At 37.2% G+C, this 19,321-nt stretch overlaps 1 protein-coding gene across 4 annotated transcripts in view; it reads right to left on the bottom strand.

The window, feature by feature from the left end:
- The window catches only part of USH2A (usherin), a 372,149-nt gene that overhangs the window by 98,927 nt on the left and 253,901 nt on the right, over positions 1-19,321 (bottom strand). For all 4 annotated transcript variants that reach the window (XR_009747198.1, XM_061475268.1, XM_061475270.1 and 1 more), the window contains exons 43-48: positions 16,717-16,839; positions 13,909-14,072; positions 10,174-10,383; positions 8,616-8,818; positions 6,744-6,856; positions 258-456 (exon numbers count right to left, since the gene is read on the bottom strand). Coding sequence is in view for 3 of the 4 variants with exons in the window: in XM_061475268.1 (XP_061331252.1) it covers positions 258-456; positions 6,744-6,856; positions 8,616-8,818; positions 10,174-10,383; positions 13,909-14,072; positions 16,717-16,839 (1,012 nt within the window). In the remaining variant the exon portion in view is untranslated. The remainder of the gene's footprint in view (positions 1-257; positions 457-6,743; positions 6,857-8,615; positions 8,819-10,173; positions 10,384-13,908; positions 14,073-16,716; positions 16,840-19,321) is intronic.

Below are 19,321 nucleotides of genomic sequence, written 5' to 3' on the forward strand. Positions count from 1 at the left end.
GATAACAGAATTGCTTGTCATCAGTGGACTCACATATGCTGCTGGAGATTTCTGCACTGATATCCCTGTACCAAGCTCAAACACTTTTATTTCTTTCAAAAAAGTTTCAAGATATGTATCAGAGCCTTGACTTTAAAATAGCAAAAGAAGCAGAATCCTCTACTTCCCTTCCTCTGATAACTAGAGGCTTGGTTTATATGCTTCTTCCTAAAAGTATAATGTTTCTTTACATTGCTAACTTAAGAATATACATGTACCTTCAGCTCTGGATGATAACAAACTTTTCCACAGATATTTTCATGCTTTTTACATTCTAACGAGATGCACATTCTATTACTTTTGCTGCTCTTTGGAGTCTTTGATGGGGTACACCTCTGCCATGCTTTACGTAAGAGTTCATATCCCAGGATAATGCCATTTGGCTGCTCTGGTGATGCCCAGTTGATTTGAAGAGATCTACAATAAGCAGAAAATTAACATTTGTTAAATGATTGAAAGCATTTATGTTTCTATGGATATTTATATTAAAGGATTAGCATATAGTAGTTCCATTTTATACTATTTCACACAGAGGGTAATATTTCAAAGTGCCCAAAATATTCCTTTGGATGGTGAATTTCACAGCTGTTTTAATAACCAAATGGTGTAAAAGTTTTGGGAAACCAAATCACACATGCAATCAAAATCCTTAAAGGTTGTTATTTAAAGGACATCTCATTCATACTTCTGGAAACTTATGCGCAATAAACTAGCATTTTACTCTTTGCTATAGCAAACGTGTACATGAAGTATTGTCAGGGCAATTCAAACATGAACCTGGTGAAGGAAGAGCAGCTGGAGGGCAAAAGACCACTCCCTGCCCTCTGAGCTGCTGCTAGTGCAGCTTGTGATCAGTCACCATTTAGAGGAGAGTTGTATTCATCTTGCCTTTTCCCTGCCTTCAAAAACATTATATAAAATGCGTATGTTACTTTGAAATGCATTCTTCAATTCAGAATGAAAAGAACTCATCACAGCATCAGTAAGCACTACTTCTCTTCAGTGCTTAGATATTGCCATTGACATAAAATTAGAAGTAAAAAATGCAAGTGTTTATCCCACTTGAGAAGGCTCAAGACTTCTAAGAGTGCAAAACCATGACTACAGCAGTCCACAAAAGACTGTCTATAAACCAAAATTTTGCTGTCGATTTCAGGTTTGATATCAGACCACCATCAGTTTAAGGAAGAAAGTATCTTAAGAGAAGAATCATAGCATGCCTCTTAGTACTAAAATAATCTGCAGGTATTTGCTCCAAAATCTCACTTAATATTGCAATTATAACAAAAAAAGGCAAAAAGGACATTCAAAACAGAAATTTGCTTTTTTTTTCAGAATGTACAGAGTTTACATTGGTATTTCAAATGAAAACTTCATTTCTTGCATAGTCACTCTGGAATGTTGAGTAAGACACAAATTTCTTTCATTACAGCTTTCTTTGGTTAGAAAGAAGGCAATCCGAATGCTATGTGCAGAGCAGCATGAGGACCAACAACATTGCATAATATATACTTCAACTACCTCTTAATCTCCATGTCCCAATTACACTGCCACTGTCAGAATGCCAGTGACATCATAAATTAGCATTAATTTAAAATGAAAATGTTACAGTGAAACAGCAGCTGCTGAGATAAACTTTGACATCTTAACAGAATAAAAATAACTGAACCATTATTTCACTTCCTTGAGGTACAAATAGAAAAATACACACCACAAAAAGTCTTTGCAGAACAGGAATTAATGTCACCTATGAGGGAATAACTTCATAGGTAATTTACAGAGTCACCATTTTCATTCCAAGGTCTTCATCTGAACCACAGATTTAATTCCCTATTCTGTGCATGGCTATTTTGTATTCACCACATACTCATGCATACTCACCACATGCTCATGAACACACATTCACACACACACACATACACATACGTATACATTTAAATAATGCGATAGGACCTAACTTAAAATATAAAAGCAGGAAAATATAAAGATAAAAAGAAAAGGAAAAGAAAGGTACTACTTCAACCTTTAAAAATTCCATTGTAACTCTCTCCTGGTCTTTACACAGTATAAATCACAGGACAAAGAAAGCATTCCCAGTCATATTTCTTAATTATTTGGTTTTTGCAAGTTTCATTCAGAACCTCAAGGGTATATTTGCAAAGTACTGCTAGTTTTTACAGTTTTGCAAGTCATACTTCTCTCTAAGATAATTTCAAATTAGGCTTATGTTTTGATGCAATGATTTGAACATTTTGCCTTTTCTGCAGTACTCAGCATGTATTTTTTTTCTTCTTAACAAGCAATCACCTTTTTATTATTCAATTTATAGACACACATTTGGGGTGGACACAGCCTAGTATTGTGCAATGCTATAGCTGCACAAGAAAACTACATGGCATGGGAATTCACTGATCAGTACCACCGAAAGGGTAAAACTCAGCATCATCTTCCAGTAGCAACCCACAGATAAGCAAGCTTCTTCACAGTCTTAGGAATGCTTCAGTTATGTCTACACCTTCTGATGTTTCCCACACATGGCAAACTGTGTTTATACTGGGAAGTGCCCACAGCCTGAACTACAGATGTAGACTTAAAAATTCTAGGCATAGATGAGTGTAGAAAACCTGACGTGTGGAGTATAATCCTTTCCTGCCCAGAGAGAACTTCACTTCAAGTGTGTGTAACTTCTGACAGTTCAAATGCTGAGTGACTGCTGTCAATGTGGTGAAAATAATTAAGTAGAGCTCCCCAGAAAAGGCATCTGAACCACAAACAAACTGCTTTACACTATGAAGTCCATGAGGCACTGCCGCACTTCCAGGAAATAAAGACAAATTTAAAATGGAACCACAAAGGTGTATTTGCTTCTGTTGCAACAGAGTAAACTGAAATCCTATGGCTCCAGCATGCAACGATAATTCATTCCAACATTTAGAGGTAATTTTTTTTATCCATGAAAAATATCAGTATTTCAGAGTTTTGATGTCACATCAGATACCTTTTGGCAAACCAGACCTTGAAAATAAAACTCTGGCTTTTGCCTGCTTCAAGTATCACCAGCTTCAACTGTCCATGAATCATGAAAAGAACTCTTTGTTACTTTTTTCCTCAACACAGTAGTCAAGGTTTAATTACAAAGATTAAAATATAACAAGGCCTCACTTCTGGGTCTTGAGAATGAATGTTGTGTTAGTCTCGTCACGTGAAAGTGTTAAATTCTTAGAGACACAGCAAACCTAAGATTCACTGACTTTACTTCATGAGCTGGAATTAAAAAATATCACAGAAAAATCACAACATTCACCTGACACTCTTAAGAGAGGGAACACTGCTGCTATTAAAGACCAGCAGATAAAATACTTTACTCATCAGGAGACAACCCATATACTGAGCAACTGCTTCAGCATTACTGCACAAGAGTTAACTATCTGCTGTATCATGGACTGCAGTGCTAACATAATTAGAGAGGTGGTATGACACACTGCAGAAAGTCTGATAAATTGCATTACAGTTCTGCTGTTGCTACAAATGCCTTAGAGAAATCTTTCTATGCTTTGTTTTCCCCATTATTAAGCAGGGAAAGTGACTGGGTTGTCCTCCATGGGAACACTGTCTTGAGCACTTCAGGGAAAGTTTTGTGAAACTAAGCATATGTAAGTTTGTTATGCATCAGCTAGACTAGGCTCCAGAACAATATTCCCCAGCATTTCATGTTCATTCACATAGCTATGAAACCCTTACTCTTACAGCTTTTTTACTTTCTGCCCATTTTACCAGTATGAAAAATCACTTACATGTCTTTAGTTCCTCAGACCCCCTTGGAGAAACCTACACAACATTGTTTCCTCTTCCATTCCTCCAGTACCAAGACCAATGTAAAGGGTATTTTACACAGCACAGTAGTTTGACATTTTCATATTTGAGCTCCTTTAGAACTCCTGAGCAACTATCATCATCCCAACAATTTACTGCTATATGTTTTACCCATTTGTTCTAAAATCATTCTCACTAACATGATAATTTGAAATAATTCCTCCGGCTCATACAGAAAACTTCTTAAGCCCCATGATACTGAGCATCAAACCAAAGAACTCACCTAGCTTTTCTCCCATGGCTTGAGCTTCTTTGCATTTTCTATTACACCCTCACCAGAGTTTTTGGTTCCCCTCAAAGTGCATAAAGAACCCACTTCTTCTGCATGAGGCTATGAAGGATTTTCCCTAGTTTATGGCTTTTTTTGGAGCCATCAAACTTTTAATTAATTAAGCACTGAACAGAACTGCTGCAGGGCTCATCTGCATTGTGCTTCACTTTTCTGAAAGGAACAAAGCTGCTACTAAATACTGTCGTTAGAAAAAACCCTAGGCATGCTGTATTACAAGGAAAAAGAGAAAGAAGAATGAACAAACTATTTTCCAACATACCATGAGAACTGAATCCACTACCCAAACTGTAAATTAGCATCCACATACATGAAGTACTCAGAGACCGTTCCAAACTGTGAATAAAATATATTTCTCCATAGAGACAAACCCTGGTGTTCTAACTAAAAAAAGAAGAAAAAGCCCCAAAGCATATTTAATTTCAATAGGGGGTTTTTTTCTACCTAAACATGGCCAATGCAACCTGTCCACCTCCCACAAAAAAAACCTCAAAACCCAGACAAGAAACATAACAAACCAGAACCTGATTTAGGACTTCAGGATTGGGTTCCATACTGTTTTCTCTTTGAAGTTTGGCATTACAAGATAACCATTCCAGGGCTGTGACCTTTTGTGCCAAGTTTCAGCCTGAAGCTGAGTTATTAACTGTAACGGGTGGAAAAGTAAGGTATTTATAATGGCTCTGGTGGTATAACTTTCATTGAACAGTGTGGATGGAGCTGCTATTAGAAAGACTTCTAAATCGGTGGATGAAATTATAATTTCTGTCATGCAGCACCTTAAGGCAAAGTTTAAAACAATTATTTGTGAATGCTGCAAAGACATTATCTTATAGCATTCTCATCAGTAATACAGCCCCCCCAAACTGATTCAGAGGAGGGAAAACCCACCATGATTCCAATTAAAGACAAACTGCACAGCCTGTATTATATCTTAGGTATCCCACGAGTCTATACTCTAGAAATGCCCCTCTGTCTGATGATAGATATGTGTTAAAATGTTCTCTTGTCTACACAAACTGTTTTTTTGCCCCAGCTTTTTCTTATATGGAGGATAAATAAACAAAATTCGTATTCAACCCAGCACCTGCTGAAACTGTCAGCTGTAGTGTTTGCCATATTTCAATCTAAGCTGAAGCCAGCCAGTCATTTTTATACTGCACAATCCCTACATACTCGAGGACCAGAATTAATGAATTAGCTATTGATTAAATTCCACTCTAGCAAATCCACCGTGGCAAATAAATGAACTACCCAGGGCACATGTAGGCCACGGCCAGACATGTCCTGGCAATCGATCAGTAGTTAGTATTCTTTTGGGATATAAGAACAGCTGATGATAATATGACATGTAGGAAAAGGCAGTGTAGAAACAGAGTCTGTTTCTGGCTGAGCAGATTATAAAGTAGGAAGGCACTTTTGATCCTTTTGCATTCATGGGTTATGACATATTTAGTCTATACATAATAGCAGAAACACACATAAGTATTTGCAGGACAGACAATACAGAAAAAGGCATACAGAAGTTAAAGCCAAGGGCAAAAGATGAGATCCTGAACTGAGTTCGTATCAATCAAACAAGCTTTGACTATATCTGTATGTGTGACAGAAAAATAGCAATCTTAATTTCATCCTTATACAGAGATAAATGCTGAATTTAAGCTAAATATAGTCATGATGAACAGCAAACCAAAGTCCTTAAGAGACTGAAGAAGCAAGTCCATTTGCTGACCATTTCTGAAGTCTCAGATGCTAGATTTTTGTTGTTTAATTTAAAAAAAAAAAAAAAATCCTTTCTAGAAAAGAAACACTGCTAATGGGCATACTCTACCAGAAATGAAATAAAATCACATGAACAATGTCATAAACAGAGGAGGCAAACTGTTTTATTGTTGGGGTAATTCTGAAAAATGCATTATAGAGCTTAGTTTTAGTCTGCATTTGGAAGATATTAACTACCAAAGAATCACTGTATATGTTACCATTTGGCTGCTTCTAAGGACTGCAAATCTGAACCTCCCTCTACAATTTAGAAGCTTGCCAATGCCTGTGGATGTAGTGAATAGGCAGATTGCAAACAGTGGTTCAAGGAGACATAGATATGCATGACTTTTAAGATAGTTTATTAATACTTACTGTTGTGATAGGTGAGTTTTTTTACCCACAATTATTCTAAGTTTCCGTTATCAGCATTGCATTGCTCCCTGCGCATTAATCTTCCTCTTCTTAACTGACAGCAAAATGTGATAATTTTCATTCCCCTGCACTTCTCTTAACTACTGCCATTTATGCTTTATTTATTATCACAGCATAGTGACACCCAAATGGGTATGTACAATCAACCAAGGGTGAGATTTCTTCCATTACTCTTTTGGCCAAGAATTCTAAAACCAAAAATAACAGCTATGAATGTTTTTTTTTCAAAATGTATTCATAATTCTTTTATGCACCTTACTCAATTGAGAAAAGACAACCTGGAATCCTGGTCCCTGTTCCCGCTACAAATTCCTCTGATATATGAAAAACACCTATAGCATAGTACCTTGAGCCAATTACGTGAATAATGGGTGCTGACAGCTGCTTTGGCTCATCTTCCACAGTTGTTATCTGGGTCCCATTAGTCCTCGCACAGGCATACATTGTGCAGACTTCAATCTGATGAAGAAGAACATGAGTTTTACATACTCAGCTGCAGAAATTATTTAGCTCTGCTACAGTTTAGACTTCTCTCTTCACCCACAACTTTATTCTTTTCCATTTGACAGATTCCATACAGCCAGAAAAACAATGCAGCTTTGCAGTATACTGCACTGTATCACACTGTATCACACCATTTTCAAAACAAGGGTACATGCAGCCCTCTGGCACCAATTGCTGGTGTCTATTAGCACCAACAGAATTGCAGTGAATTTGTTTTTCTGCATGTATATGTAGAATCTGGCACATAATAATAAAAAAAGTTACTTTGATTTGGGGCCTTGAGTAAGTTTATTATGCCTACCATATATTCTGACATAAATATAAGAATAACTTTTCCTTCATATTTTCTATTCCTTCATGTCTATTCTGGAAAATTAAAAGTGCAAAATGCAAACAGGAATCATACACTTTGTTATTAAAAATGCCAGAGAACTAAAACTTTATTCCTTCAATTCTCAGGATTAAACTAAGTAGAGGCAAAGTGAAATAGCTAGTGAAGGGTGGTAACCTTGTTTGTATTGTTAACAGATAAGTTACTCAAAATAATAGAGCACAAAGTATGAAAGATAATGCAGAAAGATTACCAGTGAGGCACATATGCATTGAAAGTAACATAGCTTCTAGAACAAGAAAAAGAATCAAAAGAAAATAAACCCAAACCCCAGTTTATTTTGGTTTTACTTATTACACTGATGCAAACATAAAGCCCAGTATAAAGACTTGGAAAGCAGAAGAGAAGAATAATTAACATCTCAAGCAACAGAAGGTGGCCATGGTAAATTAATATAGAGGGTCTATAAGTGAGGCAGTGCATTGGATTTGCATTGTTATTGAGAAAAGACAAATGTGTTTCCAAGTGGCATTCAGCAAGTCATATGTGTATTCATGGATGGAGGTTTGCTGTTTCAGAGGGGCTGGAACACAGAAATCTGTTATGGTGTGCCTGTCTGTGATGCGTATTTATGTGGTAATGGGATGCGCAGTTTCAGAATGAAGTATGTGTGGTACTACTAAGTTTTCTCATATATAATGCAAACGAAACCTGAATTAAATAGGCATATTTACAATTAAGTGTCAAACTACATTTCTCGAATATATTAATATAATTTAGGGATAGAAAGTTTTTTTTCTATTAATCTGCACAGAGTATTTTGCCTTTTGTTAGATATATGAATAGAGAGGCAAAGATAGAAAAAGGGAAAAGCAAAGGAAAAAATACTGTACTTTTTAACAGCATAAAAAGTACTACTGTGATTTCAGAGATTAGCTGTACTTACTCCTTAGAAGGATAAGGAGAAAATAAATGATAAAAGGATGACAAACGCAACATCATTATTTCTCTGTGCTGATATATTATGCATGCCTGATGTTTTTAAAACAATTGTAATTTTCTTTTAATGAGTAGGAGTAGAATCTTTGCCTCTTTTGTAATATATGTTGGAGCTTTGCTCATGTAGCACAGATCATTTAGGGGAAAGTAAATGGAGTTTTGATGGTTTAAAAAAGATAATGGAAATTTGTATTTTTCTTTGTGTACACACACCTAAAATATACTGAAAACACATCTATGCCTTGTATGTATCTGCACACAAACATCAGTGCAAATATATGCCCATCTATGTAAAGAAATTCATGAAACAGTATTCTGCTTGGGAATACACATATTTTATGTAAACCTGAAGTATATTACATAACTCAGAAAAGACATTCTAACCTGTATATCATAGACAGTGAATGGAGACAAATCTGCTAAAAGGAGGGAGCCCGGCTCATTCATTCCAGTCTTGTACTGCTTATTATTCACATAGATAGAGTACTCTGTGACCACACCATTTGGGTTTGAAGGTGATGTCCAGATGACATGTACAGCTGTACTGTTGATGATGACAACCTCTGGAGGGAACATGCCCTCAGGCTCTAGAAATAAAAGAAGAAACAGAATAAACTCCAGCTGTCTCTGAAAAAGCACTTGTTTAACCAAATGCAGATTAGTAGTTAGGTTTAGCAAAGGGTTCACTGCTTATCTGCTTGCCTCTGATGAAGTTATCACAGTCTGTAGTCTTCTGTAAATTGACTTATTATACTCTCAGTTAGAAACAATGAGAGCTGATGGCAAAATGCTTTATACAGCAGCATAGTGTCAATCATCAGCAGTATGTGACCAGTGAGATATGATGATAAATTATTCACCCATCTGCACTTCCAACATACAAATAGTATTTTTTATGTCTGCCCCAATTGCAATTCTTAAAAAAAAAGCGGAAAGAAAAAAAAAAGAGGAAAGAGACAAAAAGGAAAAAGAAGAATTTTGCTTTTAAAGAATAACCTAACACCAAAATACTTTATGCCTGCTGGAGCATGACATTATCAGCCTTATAGCTGAAGCAATATGAAGCAATATGCAATACTGTCATTATGTAAATGGCGGTGAATGTTGATTACTATAGGTAATGATGAAGTCTAACACTTAAAAAAAAAACCCCCACAACACCTCCCTTAGAATTAAATTACATAGTTTTCTAAGCATGTCAGAAAGAACCATGCAAAATCCTTTTTTTATCATATGAACAAGTTGAAAAATTGCCATTACTATCAATTCTATTTTATAAACAAAAGGTGCTGACCTTTGGCATCAGAAAAGAAATGGAATTCTCACTTAAAGTGCTTTGCTAATGACCTGGAACACTTGCTTCTGAGGTAATGATATTATAATGTTTATAATAAGACTTTATAAAGCAAAAAAAGATTAGAAAGAACATTCTAAACACATTTCTGATGCACAAGTTTTTACTTTTTATTTTATCCTTAACCTCCCCCCACCCCACATTTGCCCACTGGCATAGAAATGACTCATAAAGAATTTTCTTAGAGGCTGAACTTACACCTAGAGTTTCTGGTGACTCAGGAAAGGCCCTGTGTATGACTGTCATGTCAAAAGCACATCACAGAGCAAATCTTTTAAAACCCCCATTAATTGTTTCTAAGTTCCATCATTTATTGATATGAACTCAGTTCCAAACTTAGTGCACACAGATAGGAATATGTGGGAGAAGATGAGAAAAAACTGGGTTAGTATCTGCTATTAGAGCTTTTGCTTCTGTCTCAGTGGGACTATTTATTGATCTGACGACAACCAGCACTTAAGCATTTTAGCCTTTACTTCTTTTACACTGTAAATTTTATAATTGAAGGATGACTGACCTCAATCCTAACAAAAATCAATCAATTTAATTCTCAGATTTTAAACCAAGCCATAGTCATGGCTAACCAACCTCCATCTGAGGTAGTCACATGCACAACGTCACTGTTGATGCTGTGGGCCCCATTAAAAACTTCAAAATATATCTCATACTCCGTGTTGGGCTGCAAATCACCTATGACTGTAAAGTTTACATCAGCCTGGATCTTTAGAGATCTTCCATCATCAGTAGAATTCAAGAAGAGGGTGTAATATGCAACATCTCCTTGCAAATCTTGTAGTGCTAAGAAAGGAAAAACATTGGGAAATCAACTGGGAAATCTTCAGTCAGCAAGGTTGTTATCAGCAACATTTACTATGAAGTAAAAAACAAATTTCATGCAGACCCCCTTTAAAAAAAAAAAAAGGCACAGATTCCATCAAGTGCCTTCAATTTCACCCTTATAAGAAGTGATGCTCTTTCAAACTTGTCAAAATCATTAAAATCATTCTAATACTGGAGAAAGCTTCCTTTCTTAGAAATCCCCTTGATGACAATGGAATCTGTGAAGTAAACAAATTAATAGGTGAAACCCACTGCTAGCAGTACTGTGACGCTTGCCACTGCGAGAGGATAACTTCAGCCAGATAGAAGGAAGAAAGCAAATGAGATTTTCCTCTAACTATGAATAAGGGGCAAGTGCCTATGCCTTAAATTATAGCTACATTCAACTTCATACGGATGGCCTTTTGGCCATAGTGAAAATCAAAACCCACACGTTACAGAATGGATGAGGTTGGAAGAGACCACTGGAGGTCATCTAGTCCAACCTTGCTCAAGCAGGGTCACCTACAGCACATTGCTCAGGATTGTATCCTGATGGCTCTTGAATATCTTCAGGGAAGGAGACTCCACAACCTCTCTGGGCACCTATTCTAATGCTCAGTCATGCTCACAGTAAAGTTCCTCCTCATGGGCAGGTGGAATTTCCTGTGGTTTAGTTTACATCCATTGTCTCTTGTCTTATCACCTGGCATGACCAAGAAGAGTCTGGCCTCATCCTCTTGACATCCTCTCTTCAGATACTTATATACTTTGATCTGTCCCCCCCCTGCACCAAGCCTTCTCTTCTTTAGGCTGAACAGACCCAGCTCCCTCAACCTTTCCTCACAGGAGAGATGCTCCAGACCCTTAATCATTCTAGTAGCCCTTCACTGGACTTGCTCCAGGAGCTCCATGTCTCTCTTGTCCTGGGGAACCTAGAACTGGACACAGTATACGTGTTATTTCAGAACAAGCATGATAGTATCATCTATGTGTAAAGCTGCAATATACTCAGAAGCATTATATTTACAGGAGAAAAAAACAGCTCCTCATGTTTCTTCCTAAAATGTGTTTTGCCCAGCACTAGCTCCCCCAGAGAAAAGAAAATACTACAAATACTACAATTTTCTGGCTACACAGGGAAGGACATTCACTGGTCTGAGATGGTGGATAAACAAAGATTCCAGTCAAGCCTTGCTTCTTCATTTTAGTAACCCAGATGTAGTCTGTTATCTGATCTGTACTTTGCCAGACAGTTTGGATCTGATCAAATGCAACTGCTTTTCCAGTAGACATCAAGATTAAAAGAATAATTAAGACAAAACCTTTAAGCATTAATACATATTGCTTTAGATGGCACACTGCACCACTGAACAGCATTCAGCTGGCTGGGAAAGAGCATTTATAAAAGCCAAAAGCATTTAGACTTTTCAGATATAATAATACACAGTTTTGTCATGGAAATTTTTAATCAAGAATATGTTATTTTTAAGTGGTGCAGATACAAGACCTAAATACTTCAGTAGGTTTTCCAGAAAAAAGAAAGATAGCAAGGCAACTTACATTAAGGACTCCCAAGTTCTCAGAGAAAATAAGAAAGCCATTTGAAAATTACTATTGATAACAAAAATGAAACATGGGTATATAAAATAATTACAATGCTTATTGCAGCATGAGAAGTAATACAATACATAAGGTATCACAGTATCACAGTATGCTAGAGATTGGAAGGGACCTGGAAAGATCATCTAGTTCAATCCCCCTGCCAGAGCAGGAACACCTAGATAAGGTTACACAGGAATGTGTCCAGGTGGGTTTTGAATGTCTCCAGGGAAGGAGACTCCACAACCTCCCTGGGCAGCCTGTTCCAGTGTTCCGTCACCCTCCCTGAGAAGAAGTTTCTTCTCAAGTTTAAGTGGAACCTCTTGTGTTCCAGTTTGTACCCATTACCCCTTGTCCTGTCATTGTTTGCCACTGAGTAGAGCCTGGCTCCATCCTCGTGACACTCCCCCTTTATATATTTATAGACACTAATAAGGTCACCCCTCAGTCTCCTCCAAACTATAGAGACCCAGCTCCCTCAGTCTTTCCTCATAAGGGAGATGCTCCACTCCCTTAATCATCTTAGTTGCCCTGCGCTGGACTCTCTCCAGCAGCTCCCTGTCCTTCTTGAACTGAGGGGCCCAGAACTGGACACAATACTCCAGATGCGGTCTCACCAGGGCAGAGTAGAGGGGAAGGAGGACCTCTCTCGACCTACTAAACACCCCCCTTCTAATACACCCCAGGATGCCATTGGCCTTCTTAGCCACAAGGGCACAGTGTTGGCTCATGGTCATCCTGTCGTCCACTGGGACCCCCAGGTCCCTCTTCCCTACACTGCTCTCTAACAGCTCATTCCCCAACCTATACTGGAACCTGGGGTTGCTCCTGCTCAGATGCAGAACTCTACACTTTCCCTTGTTATATTTCATCAAGTTATTCCCTGCCCAACTCTCCAGCCTGTCCAGGTCTCGCTGGATGGCAGCACAGCCTTCTGGCGTGTCAGCCACTCCTCCCAGCTTAGTGTCATCAGCAAACTTGCTGATAGTACACTCAATTCCCTCATCTAAATCATTGATGAATATATTAAATAATACCGGTCCCAGTACTGACCCTTGAGGCACTCCACTAGTTACAGGCCTCCAACTAGACTCAGCCCCATAGACTACAACTCTCTGGCTTCTCTCCCTCAGCCAGTTCACAGTCCACCTCACTACCTGATCATCCAGACGAACTTAAATAATAAATGGCCTCATCTTAGTGTTTAACCTTTGCATTGACAAACACACATGGAAGAAATTTCTAAGGTATGAATGAAAATAAAACCAGATTGCATTACCTACATCTAGAAGTTCAGGGGTTTAGATTACTAAGGTAACGAAACTTCAGTGACCTGCTTCAGATCTATTACAATCAGTTTTTGTAAGAATGCTTACTGTAGGCATGCAATTATAAAATAAGGAGACTATATTTGCTGCAATTCAGCACCCAGTCCTTATAAAATCATTTGCACTTAAGTCATGAAGAGCTTCCCTGTTGCTGCATTAGCAAAGTAACTAGCGTAATTGACTAAATTCATTTTAAGGAACAGAGCAAAATGAGAGAGAAAGGGGATCTTCTCATCCTGAAGGAATATAAATTTTTATACGAAGAGATGAAAACCACCACAAATACAATAGGATTGTGTGTACTGCTTTAGAGATTTCTCATGAGTTTGCACTAACTATTTCTTCACTCCCACTATTCTCATTCTGCAGAAATGGCATATAATAAATATGAACATGACTGAGAAATAGCAAAATGTGCAGATTTTTTTCCCCATTTCTTCTTTCTCCTTTCAAGGACACTTAGGTATATTATAAATCAAGACAAGGACTGTGTTTCATATGAGAGCAAGGAAGAGTAACATAAGTGATGGCATGTTAACATCTAGTTACTGGAATAAATACTAAGCACACTTACTTGGTTTTGACCATTCCACTTCTACAGCAGTATGATTAACAGCACGTGCAATGAGGATGCTTCCTTTCTCTGGTAATCCTGCTAATGTAGTAGCTATCACTTCTTCGCTTGATGTATATCCTACCTTGTTGTGCACTATGAGCTTGTACTCGTATGTTGTGTACCTGAGACATTTAAACAATAATTAAACGGAACAAAAGATAGAGATGTAGAAAACATTTGCTGTGAACCTTTCCCTGTGCCAAACTTTTGCTGTTTCTTGCCCTGCCCTGGTCTGAAAAATTCAGCTGCAATGGTCTGCACCAATGAAGACTCTACAAAAGGGTTCTATTTTTCTGCAATAATTCAGCGTGGTTAGCATGGTAACAAAAATAAAACACATTATTTCACTTCTTCCTAGCTGTAGCTTCTGAGGTGCTGAGAGATTATAGCTCAGTTCAATATGTAATTACAGCAGTGGCAACCTGCCAAAATTTGGATCAGAATTTAATCAAATGAGGCTTTTTTCCTCTTTTGGGAAACCCATTGATTTTAACTTGCAGAGTCTCATTTTCAAAAGGGATTCACCACACAGCCAGGACTCTCCCACAACTAAACATCATTAAAAAAGTGCCTTAAGAATGTAAACTCATTTAATAAAAGTCATTTTCATCTGAGCTGTGTATAGTTAATAGATTTATTAAATACTTTATATATATTTAGTAAATAAAGTGACTGTCACTCCATAATTTCTTCTTTATACCAAGAGGCATATTAATGTATATTAAGTGGGATTTCACAATCTAACATATAATTTCATCATAAAAACCCTCACACAAAACCATGCAAATACAGAATCATCAAAGATTCACTGAGGCTGCAGTACTTTGGGATAAACATCTACATTAAGGAACACGCAGCAAATGCTTACTATTTAGATATCTCACCATAAAAGGAAAGTCATAGTGTATATTTACTTCTACTTTTTCTTTTAACTGCTTTACTGTATAACCCCATATTATGCAATGATCAAGAGTGATTTTCAAAAGAGCTAAGCTATAACAGTCTCACCAAGAATAAAGCCAGCTAATGGAAGCTAATTGGCTCCAACTGTCACTATAAGCATGGTAGAATGGTGATGATATATATATATATATATATATATATATAAACACCTTATTTTCCACTTATTATTTTTGGTTGCTTGCAAACATACAGTATTTTCCTGGACACTGTAGCAAAAATGCACAGTATCTAGCTCTGCAATTTAATGATGAGACTTTAAGATTCATTTTTTATTCATATTTTCAAAGATTAAAATAAGTTTGGCTTTAGTCTACTAGAAATGAAGATGCCATCTGAAAAAAAAGTCATTGCAAACATAGACTTCTGTCAGGAATATAATAAAATCTCAGTAATTCTGAAACATGCCTAAAGTATGATACAAATAAAAATAGACACTGATATACAGGTTTTCTTTCTGTGAAAAACAAAGGTTGTGTCTCTCTGCAGTACCTTCCCTCCACCCACAAATGCATCCCAAGTTGTTGACTGCAAAAACACAACTGCAGGTTGCAGAACCCTCCACAAAAGAAGTGTTCAGGTGTGTCCAAGGGTTAGGCACACTTTTTTGGTCATAGCTCATTCAACCAAAAAGGTCATTGTGCCTAATGACTTGTCACTAAGGCCCTTTCAGAATTTATTGCCCTCTCTAAACTGCTAACATAACTGCTGCACACATCAGTGCTGCTGAAATGAGCTAAACTAAAACTAAAGGAAACTGTATGCAAAACTTAAACGTGGCTGAAAGAATTGGGCAGGATCGGGCAATTGCATGTCAGCTATTGCAATGGATGAAAATGAGCAGTGACTTTCACCAAGTAGGTAGTGGAAAACCAGAAGCAGTAGCCCTTGGCTTGGTTCAGTCTATATAACAGTCACAATTAGAGGCCATATTCTGCTGGTTCATATTCTGCTCAGCAGGGATGCTCACACAGCTTTTATCATAACAAGTAGATATTTGAAGGGTAATGATTGACCGCAGTCCTCATAAACCACACCAAAGCACAGAGAACACACACTTCCTGAGACCATCCATGAATGTTTCTCAAACAGTGTAGAATCCATGTTGACATTCCTATTACAGGTTCTTAATATGTGCATTTGCTTGCTTCATGCGTGGTAGCCTTGACTTTGAGATGCAAGAAACTAAGGTTGATCAAGAGCAACTGTCTTGCTCTATACAACACAGTGGGTCTGTTTCGTACTGAGAAACAGAACTCACCCTCCATTTCCCCACTCTCAACACTCTGCATTTAACTATCATGAAGCTAACACAAAGCTGCCCTTAAATTAGACCTGCTGAGAGTGTGATGAATACTCTTCTTGACTTTGGAGATATTAAAATAATTTTTAATCTGCACTTTTAAAGCCAGATAAGAAAAACAATGCTGAAACAAGTTTCAAATGTTTTCCAGCTAGGACTTCTCAAACAGCCATTCTGCCTCTGATATGACTTTGCCAACACACAAATCTAGAGCGTATGGACACATGAATCTAAATGGTTTGACTGCATGAGCATATCAATGTTAAAATTTCACAAGATCTCTATTTTCATTTTTTTTTCAGAGCAAAACAATATGAGTTAAGAATGACAGACTAATAATAAATGCCTGCATATGAGAATGATTAATACCAAAGATGATGACAAAAAATATTTCATTACATAATTAATATGTCACTACATAAAGACACGAGAAATACATTGAACTATTAAACATACACTATACAAAATGCCAGCGTTTGTTTTTATAGTTTTTGTAATCTCACCTGCTAAGACCCTTATCTTCGTAAAAGCACTGAGTTCCTGAGTAAATATTGTGCCACAGATTTAAATCTTCAGGGGGATTTGATGCAAGTGGTTGCTGGATTTTACGTCTCAGGAGCTCATATCTAACACAAAAGACAAGCAGAACACTGGGATTATCTCAACTAATGTTATTACACAAAAAAAAAAAAAAACCACACAGATTTTTTTAAAGGCACACATCATATTGTTTTTACAGCTGTAAACTTTCTGAGATAAACATTCTTTTTAATGTTTCATGATTTAAAAAATTCAATTACTTAAACTACTTTGCAAATGGAAAATTAAGCATTTCCATTTGAAAAAAATTAGTGCATTTAACGATTTACAGATGCTATGAAGATCAAGCCCAAGCAGCCCAGTAACAGTCAAGTCTCATGCAGACTTGACTGATGCCATCTGATATGCACAGACAGCTCCAGAATCTGAAACGACAATGTCTCTTTCTTGCAAATGTGCCAAAACATATAGCATTGTTATTATTATTTTACTGGCAATAGCAACTTAAGTGTGAATTTGTGTTTAACATGTTTGCAAATAACCACAGTGTAAATTATGGGTGGCAAACAGGCATAGAATGAGTTAACTGTTCGATCCATCTGTAGACCTTAGCAAGGCACCTTTGTGTTTGGGTTGACACTCGTGATGTGAGCTTGAAACACCAAACTGTTTCATCCTTGTTTTAATTAGTATCTGAAGCTGCATTCCTGTCTCTGTTCCAAACAGCAGGTCAGCTAAAGCCCATCTTTCATCAGGTCAACCATGAGATTGCCTGATTTGGAAAACATGCCTTCTGCCCATTCTGCCTACTCACTCTTCATTATCTTTCATATAAAACCACTACGGAATTTACAAAGCACTTAATGCTTGCACAAACTAATATATTTTGCATGTCCTAATCATTCTAGGGATTACATATAAAACTATATTCTAAAGGAAAGAATATTATATAGCTTTGTTCAAAAATATTTAGGATTCTTCTTCTTAATTATATTTCACAAGACTTTTAAAACAGGTTTTTTGTTTCAGTTTGATGGTGGCATTTTCTTTGTATGACACCAAATGTTTGTACTCTTCCTATCAGTTACAGAACCAGCCTCAAGTTGCTTTCAATGGTGAGCTGTGGTTTTAATTAAACTACCATTACAACACTGTTTCCACTGATGCCCAGCAAAATAGGTCATATGCATGTCTATTCACTTAAATACACAATGTGATTCTCTGAAGTGCTGCTGTGGATCATCTCTTCCCCACCCCTCCATTTTGGAACAGTGCTACTGTTCAATTCCAGCCAAAAGTATATGGATTCTAAGGAAGATCTTAAAGACTCTCATTTTAAGCACTTATTTGTGAAAATGTTTCCTTCTGTGTTCAAGCATTCTGCAGAATGCTTTGGAGTGTGTTGCCTTGCCATTCCAATGATTTTTCTGACCACTGGCTTTATCTGTTAAGTCGACATTTATCTTTTTTATGTTAAGATCATCTCCAATCAGATGAGGAAATGTTGGACAATACTATTCCAGATTTGAGACTCTGAATTAAGAGGGTATTTAATAGTTACTGCATACAGTAATTTTGCATTGCTTCAAAACCGGAAATCAACCAAGAAGCTGTCCCTTCAGTCTGGGGAATGATCAACAGGAACAAACAGGCATTGTTTCATTGACCTAAGTGATGCCAAACAAAATTACTGTGGAAGTTAGGAGTACTACCTCAAAAATTAAACAGTAAAAACTAATTAAACTCCAACTCTACCAAATCATTCAAATGACCTATCCCAAGAAGAAGTTCCCACGAGTTGTTCATCAGTGTCAAAAGAGCCCAAAGACAGACCTTTGCAGTTTTATTAGGAACGATCCTGTCATATTCTGTCCAATATATTCCATAGACAAGTCACGAGAAACACTGAATGGTGATCATGTGTAAATCACCCCCACTGGCAGCTGCTGTTGCTACTCTGTTTGCTGCAGACTTCTTGCTCCATCATGCTGTACAGAGCAGCTGCTTCAGTGGTTGTTCTTGTTGAGGACAGCATGGCACACCATGAAGGAAATGAAGTCTGTAGCTGTAGGTTGTGCTGAATTACTTCAATAATCTATGGTAAAATGGTCATGTTGTTAACCCCAGAATAACAGGGATTGCTTTTCAAAAACTTCAAATTTTACTAGAGAGCAATCCTCATTTCATTCAGTTGCAGTGTGCCCTAATTAAGCCTGAAGAAAGAGTCAAGCTACTGTGCTGTAATAACATATGCAACTGAAATAGCATTACACGATAATTATTGAACCCATCAGTGCATCTAGAAGAGAGCTACTAACCAGAGCATATGGAGCACAGGGATATAATTCCATGCACAATGCTTCACAATATGTTAAACTTCTAGAATGAAAGATTTGTTTGACATTTTGAATCATGTATATATAAAAATACATTTGGCTTTATAAATCTTCATGCGTTCAGATATATGTTTAATGTAGATATTTGCTCACACACACACTGAGAAGTCAACAGATTCAAGCAATCTGTTGATGTCATCACAGCATTCCAGACAAGTCTCAGAGGAGATGC

The sequence above is a fragment of the Pezoporus flaviventris genome, unplaced genomic scaffold (genome assembly GCF_033815535.1).
Source record: "Pezoporus flaviventris isolate CSIRO_AGI_PZ_B2104156 unplaced genomic scaffold, CSIRO_AGI_Pfla_v1 ptg000083l, whole genome shotgun sequence".
In the NCBI taxonomy this organism is placed as follows: Eukaryota; Metazoa; Chordata; class Aves; order Psittaciformes; family Psittacidae; genus Pezoporus; species Pezoporus flaviventris.